General features: G+C 37.4%; 2 protein-coding genes across 3 annotated transcripts; both read left to right on the forward strand.

The window, feature by feature from the left end:
- The first annotated feature begins 1,616 nt into the window (after positions 1–1,616).
- LOC133710301 (peptidyl-prolyl cis-trans isomerase FKBP17-1, chloroplastic) lies at positions 1,617–5,026 on the forward strand. Of its 2 annotated transcripts, none has more exons than XM_062136339.1 (4): positions 1,617–1,949; positions 2,340–2,462; positions 3,721–3,882; positions 4,451–5,026. In XM_062136339.1, the coding sequence occupies exons 1-4, from the start codon at positions 1,662–1,664 to the stop codon at positions 4,571–4,573; spliced, it is 696 nt and encodes a 231-aa protein (XP_061992323.1). In that variant the 5' UTR covers positions 1,617–1,661; the 3' UTR covers positions 4,574–5,026. The 2 variants fall into 2 exon arrangements, with proteins under 2 accessions (XP_061992323.1, XP_061992325.1); XM_062136341.1 differs by having other exon boundaries at positions 3,721–3,837.
- An 884-nt stretch (positions 5,027–5,910) lies between these two features.
- LOC133707815 (hydroxyproline O-galactosyltransferase GALT3) lies at positions 5,911–7,085 on the forward strand. Its single transcript, XM_062133296.1, has one exon. It carries the CDS (start codon positions 5,995–5,997, stop codon positions 6,958–6,960), a length of 966 nt encoding a protein of 321 aa, XP_061989280.1. The 5' UTR covers positions 5,911–5,994; the 3' UTR covers positions 6,961–7,085.
- The last annotated feature ends 388 nt before the right edge of the window (positions 7,086–7,473 follow it).

The raw sequence follows: 7,473 nt of genomic DNA on the forward strand, positions 1-7,473 counted from the left end.
GTTTTTGATTTCAAGCTCTTCTTGGGGATCTTCTTCGGTGTTGGTTCTTCTTTTTCTTCTTCTTCTTCTTCTGTTTCTTCCTGTCTCCTTTTTTTTGATTTCTTCAAGCTCTTCTCCGAATTCTTCTTTCTGTGTATCGTTCGATCGTGTTCTTCATCTTCTGATTCCACCTCTTGGTAGTCTTTGTCATCATCGCTTGGTTCCCTTTCTTTTCTTTTTGTTCTTGCCATTTCTGATGTTTAAATTCTGTTGAAAAAATAAGAAGGTTAGCATTGAGTTTGCAGTTACATAATCAGTTACGTAGTCAGTTACGTAGTCAGTTACTTGGCCAGATACATATATTGTAAGTTACATGATCAGTTACATGGTCAGTTACAGCTCATGTAAATGACAACGTCAGTTACATGATCAGTTACTTGGCCAGTTACATATGTTGTAAGTTACAACGTCAGTTACATGATCAGTTACATGTTCAGTTACATACATTGTAAGTTACATGGCCAGTTACATGGCCAGTTACATGATCAGTTACATTATCAGTTACATGTTCAGTTATATACATTGTAAGTTACATGGCCAGTTACATGGCCAGTTACATGATCAGTTACATGATCACTGACAGGAGGTTAACACACGTTGCCAATGAGTTGGCCTTTTCCAGTGACTTATCTGGCCTTTTGAGTTGTCTAGCGACCTGGCCAGTGACCTCACTGGCCAGTTTCATTATCTGAGCCTATAAAATATGTATTTGCACTAGCAGAATTTCCATTCAAGTAAAGCCTAAAGCCTAAACAGCATGACACATAGTCATTATCTCCATATAAATGGTTATGTTACTGTCCATGTCTCTGTATCAAATCACACCAAAATGGAAACAGAGCCCCTCCAAAATCAAATGATACCCAGTCAGTAACCTATGTCACTGGCTATGTTACAGCATCAAACTAAAATTTGAAGACAGTCATTGATCATCTCCACTCAAAAAAGCTTTAAATCTTCACTCAAACCAAAACTTGGAATCGAATTGTTTTGTTTCAGAATCAAATGCAGAAATAATTATATCATATTCGACTTATAATTCCAAAACTAAATACTATATCAATGACTCGAAATTAAGTAAGAGAAGTTTCTGAGAATCGAGACTGAAAGATTACCCGGTCGAGGTAGACGATTCGAGTTCTGCAATTCTTCGAATCCCTAAAATTTGGGGCTTTTCTGTGAAGTAGTTTTGCGTCGGCGCTGCTTCATCGTTGAGCAAAACAGTCGTCGGAGAATGTATGTGTCTCAGAATGTGGCCGCCGGAGATGAAGATGAGACGGAGTAGGTTTGAGCGGTTTTGGAACTTTGAAATTCGGAATTATAATTTGGAGAAGATAAACAGTTGGGAAATTTGCAGTTAACTGGTAATGAAACTGACGGTGGCAGGTTTTGTAATTAAGTTGAACTCTAGTGGTAGGTTGTGAACAGGTGACCTTAATTATCATGGGGACATTTGTGGTGTTTAAATTATAATAAGGCACTTCAAAATGACCTTTTTTATCATTTCCCCTTTACAAAATAAATAAATAATGAATTAATTACATATTTATTAATTGACTTGAGATTAACTTATTTGAAAGTGTTGAAGCTTTTCCTCTTTTCATCTAGATTTAAAAATTAAGATGATGATGATGCTCCAGTACTCGGCAGCACTACGATGCTCTCTTCCTCCCGACCATTCAACAGTGCGTTCAGTTCTTCCCAACATCACCTCTGCAACTTCATCGTCATCCAATCTAACAAGAAGGGAAGTTTTATCGACTGCTTTAATCTCCACCACATTGGGCTTTACCGTGGCTACTCCTTCAAAGTCCGCCGCAGCTGAGTTCTTGGAACTACCCAACTCCGGTGGCGTCAAGGCTTTGGACCTTCGTGTTGGTACTGGTGAAGTACCCTCCGATGGCGACCAGGTTATCTTTCTCTCTCCTTTACATAACATGAAGTGGTATGCATTTGGTGAAGATTGAGATAAGGGGTTGATGGGTACGTCTCACTTTTTAACCAAATGATAGTAACAGATTACTACTGCTTGCTTGTGTTAAAGTACTGAACACAACACCAAAGTTGGGTGTGCTGTTCTGTTTTCTTTGTAAAACCCTGTAGTTTTATGTTTTGTTGCAATTGAGAAAGTGAAACAGTTAATTAGTTAAAATAAAACTGCAGATAACATGCTTGGAATGTGACTTATTCAGGATAGAGAATTACATTTGTAGGAAAATTTAACACATAGCTATCCGGAAAGCTCTTGCAGTGTCTGCAGTACACTTTCATCCGGCTTACGCTGTAATTTGGTTGTTTAGGTCTCTGTTCATTACTATGGAAGGTTGGCAGCAAAACAAGGATGGCGCTTTGACTCAACATATGATCACAAAGATGAAAATGGTGAACCAACTCCTTTTATATTCGTAGTTGGGACTGGGAAAGTAAGTTCTCATGTCAATAACCCAGTATTATGATATGCTAGTCTTTACCATTGAATCATTAATCTAGTCAAGTTCTTGTTTAATACCACAATATTCACTTTCACTACTAGTACTACCTTTCACAATACTGTGCTGTATACAAGATACTACAAAAGAAAATTAATGGTGTTGTTATTGTTTGCATTCTGTTCATCATCCATTCTTGTCTGAACAGTATATGTTTACATAGAGCTACAGGACATTCATTCTTGGGCCTTGATGATATGCAGCATTAGTTAGCATGTCTTGAATTTTCTGGTCTTCTTTTCTGGTTCTTATTATTGGGTAGCATGGCCAATTATCAATCAGGCATCAGTTATTATGACATTTATATTGTAGGCCAATTCTAATTTATGCTCATCTTTCTTACTTTGTAAGTTCAAATATAAATATGTAATTCCTCAAATAAAGAGGTACTTATGCAAGGTATGCATTGATGTGAAACAACAACAGTGGAAAAAGACCTTACTCCCAACAAGTAATAAACACTAACAGCTTACCTTTTGGCATGGGTGTCAAAGTACGTTTGGGAATAACAACTTCTTCATATACAGCTCAAGCTAACCAACTCAACATCGAATACAAGAGTCCCCTGAAATTTCTTTAATTTAAAATTTTCTACTAATTGATGTACTATTCTTGGCTGGAGTTATTGTGAGCTGGGAGGAAATAGATTTTAACAAAATGACAAGTTCTGTGTGGTTATTAGTTCTTCAGGGCTCCATCTATTAAAAACTGTTTTGTGGTTCAAATTTCTACTAAAGACTTGTGTTCTATACTTCCATGATCCATCTATGATCAAATTGGAAGTATATTGATTTGGTATCATATCTTTGATTAATTTGGAAAAAAAAATTTGGTGCCATATTGTGTAGTATCCTTGGCATTGTTCAATAAGTCAGGAAGGAAGTTCTGATCTTTGGCCTAAATTTTGTATGAATGTGATAGGTGTTCAATTCATCAGTAGGATTTTTTGTGGAGAGTGACTGAAGGGAACTGATTATGAATTATGACATGATTTTTTAGTATAACTTTCCCAAAATCTTCTGTTCATATGAAGATCTATTTTCCAAACACGTATGTAAATTGATAATATATGATTCTATGTAGCCAGTTGGCCACATCCCTCTTCTACCTTTAGATATGTTTTTAAACTTATCTTTGAATTCTCAAGTAATGTGATAATCTATTGATATTGATGGTGTGAATGTATATGTAGGTCATTTCAGGGATTGAAACAGCTGTAAAATCTATGAGAGTGGGTGGTCTTCGTAGGATCGTTATACCACCATCGCAAGGATATCAGAGCACGTCACAAGAACCCATACCACCTAATGTACTTACTCTGATTCTTCCAGATTCTTTAAGTCTGCTATCTGTTGTAAGTTTACTCTTGAAAAGGTGTGCTCAATCCTGTGTCTGATTGCTGGCCACTAGTGTCAGAATACGTTTTTCTTGGTGCTTTCTATAATGTGTTTTAAAGGGGAATTTAAAAAGTAATTCACTTGCATGAAGGTTAGACGGGAGGTTTAGAGAACAATGGAACATTGCAAGGGGGTAGTATCTCGAATAGTGTAATAGATGGTACATGACTTGCTATGTTTGAGTGTGTGAGAGTGAGGGAGCTGTATGTCTCTGCCTCGAGCAAACTTTACACCTTTATCAGTAGTGTCATCACTTATGCATGGAGTATTTAACAGTGTGGTTGTTTGGAAGTTACTAATGATGAAATATATCTAGCTTAATTTGACATCATGAGCTAGCGAGTACATATTACAACAACATACATGCTATATATGTATCTGTATGCATATAGACAGAAAGATAAACAAAGCCTTGCATCAACATGTTTTATTTTGCCATTAATGTATTTTCTCCCTCATGTTTCTGCCCTTGGTACTCAAATCTCGGGGTTTCTTTTTTTCTTGTTTTTCTTTTCTTCTCCCTAGTTTTTTGACAGGCAGAGACTGTTTACAACCATTTTCAATCCAACTCGTCTTGCTAATGGAGAAGGATCAACTTTGGGGACGCTTGTATTCGATATCGAGCTGGTCAGCCTGAGGCATAAATAAAGTCTTTCTTACTTCCGAGCAGTAATATGTCTCTGGTGGCAAAAGGTACGGTGGAAACTGATGTTGTCATTTGTAGTCAAACAAGGTCCATTCCACTGTTTATGTGTCAAAAGGCACACCCGAGCAGTAATGTCAAAACTGTTTAAGATTTTCAGATAAGAGATGGATTGTTGTAGAATTACAGCTCCACTGTCAAGATGATGTGTTATTAATGAAAGTGAAAATGTGATATTAGCATAAGCATATTGATTTGAGCAAATCTAAACACTGTATGTAACATTAATTCCAGGGCCGTGCTTCCCCGCTTGCCACCCTGTTTTCTCATGTTGTAGGAGAAGCTCAGTATAGGTTATTGGCATCTTATCAATTGGTGAAGCAAAAGCTATGACTAAACTTCAGTGTTGATATTGTATCCTGATAGTTTATGAATGTTTGGGAATTCATTCTTGAGTCTCCGGTTCTAAGGTCAAATGCTATTTTTCCTTCTCTACACTTGAATTAATGCATATATTTTCTTTCTTTTCCCTTTTCTCTTCAACTCTCTAGTTATATTTTGGCTGATCTGGAACATGTTCCGAGCTAAACCCATATGGGGGTTCGCCAAATCTGCAATTTTTGCAATTACTAATCTCAGATCCTCTGCACAATCCCACGTTTTGGGTTACAATCATAATATTATAACATTACAATATGGTATTTGTATAGTTAAAAGTACCAAAACTCTAAATTGATTGAATGATTTGTGGCTTTCGTTAATGCTTTGACACTCGTTTTTCTTCAAATCTAGTACCACATTAAATACACCATCGCGTTCTTGGATCACTGCATCTCTCTTTCTGGTGTCTTAAAGCATCTATTTGGGAGGCTCGACGGTGTTTGCTTCAAATTCAAGTATGGTGAGCTCTACGTTTAGCTCAAGGTCCTTTGAAGCCGACCACTACCGTGTACATGCAAAAATACCTACTTACGAAAAGTTGACTAAATCACTTTGGTCATGTGCAAGCAATATTCATATAAAGTGACTCGAGCTAATTTTAGGCTCAACTCCACCATTCCCCTCAGTGCCTCCCAACCTTCTTTACTATATTTCCCGGATACCAGCCCTGTATTGGGGAAATCCAAGGTCGCCGAAAGACCGAAAACTCCGAAAAACTCCTTCACTACCAAAATGAAGCACATCATGTTCCTTGGATAGAGAGGTAAAATCACTGACTATAGCCTTTTCCAACTACACGTTCTTTGATCCTTGTAGCAAGAAAAGTCGCAGTATTAGTCTCAATTGCACGAAAATGACAACTAATGCTTTCCCTCTAAGAAAGCTTGTAATTTATTAGTATCACTCTTGCCTTGGAAAACTTCATACATTACAATCCTCAACTTCAACAACACCTCTCTCTTCAGGCTCCAAGAACCAAATCACAATGAAGACTTCCAGGCCAGACAGACAACGGTTCATCATTTCTTCTTTCTTATTCATTTGCTTCCTCTGTGCCTTGGCTTCTATAAACGAAGTACGGTTCGACAGTCTTCTCAAGTTTGGTCGTTGCGCTCTTACAAAAATCAACTCTCCTTCTCAGATATATAATTCCTCATCGAGCACCTTGATCGAAACCCAGAAGAATTCCTCTGAAGATGAAATTCGTGTACTTTTTGGCATTCTAACCCTTCCAGACCAATACCAACGCCGACACTTCCTGCGTTTAATCTATGGCACTCAGAATCCGGTGGGGGCAAAAGTGGACGTGAAGTTTGTATTCTGCAACCTCACAAAGGAAGACCAAAAGGTACTCGTTGCATTAGAAATAATGCGCTATGATGACATTATCATTCTCGATTGCAAGGAGAATATGAACAAGGGTAAGACTTACACCTACTTTTCAAGCTTGCCGGAGATTTTCAACGATACAGATGGGGTGTATCCACCTTACCATTATGTCATGAAAGCCGATGATGATGCCTACTTTCGGCTTCAAAGCTTGGTCGACTCTTTGAAGCCTTTGCCTAGAGAAGACTTGTACTATGGTTATGTAATTCCATGCCCAAGCATGGACCCTTTTGTGCATTACATGTCTGGAATGGGGTATTTGATTTCTTGGGATATAGTTGAGTGGATCAGAGACTCAGATATCCCTAAGAACCAATTAGAAGGCCCCGAGGACAAAATTTTTGGTGAGTGGATTAGAAATGGGCATCGAGCTAAGAATAGGTTCAACGCTAAGTGGAGTATGTACAATTTTCCGGAGCCACCTACAAGATGTACTCACGAGCTTTGGCCAGATACGATTGCAGTTCATTTGTTGAAGACTCAGGAAAAGTGGATTCGGACATTGAAATACTTCAATGTCACTGATAATCTCAGGCCATCAAAATTGTATCATATACCTTAGGTAACATACTGACCATTTTTTCCCCAATTCTTTTAGTATTGCTGAATTTAGATAGTACAATCTCATTTTGATGGTTCATTCTTGCTCTTTCCTCTATACAATGTAATTTCCTTTCTTTTTTTATGTGCTCTATACCATGTAATCTATTTATTCAAGTTATTTTTTTGGTTTCCATAGCTAGCTAACCAACCCATCTGATTTGTATTACCCGCCATCCAAATATGCATAAAAGAAAATGGGCATTTGGTGTAGCTATTTAAATTTCAAATGTCATGTTTTTCACATTTTTTTTTTTTTAACGAAATAGAAAGTTGCATGAATGTCGAAAAAGGAAAGTTGCACATGGGAAGAGAATATCATTCCTGTGTGATACCGAGGGTTCAACATTTTTTAGCAAAAAACTCATGATCCATCAAAAATAACATTTTTAGCAAAAGCATTAAAATAACCGAAACCCACATACTTCTAATGCAAAAAGCGTGAGAGTATTTATCTCCTTGCTATATTGATAGA

This window comes from Rosa rugosa, chromosome 5 (assembly GCF_958449725.1).
Source record: "Rosa rugosa chromosome 5, drRosRugo1.1, whole genome shotgun sequence".
Taxonomy (NCBI): domain Eukaryota; kingdom Viridiplantae; phylum Streptophyta; class Magnoliopsida; order Rosales; family Rosaceae; genus Rosa; species Rosa rugosa.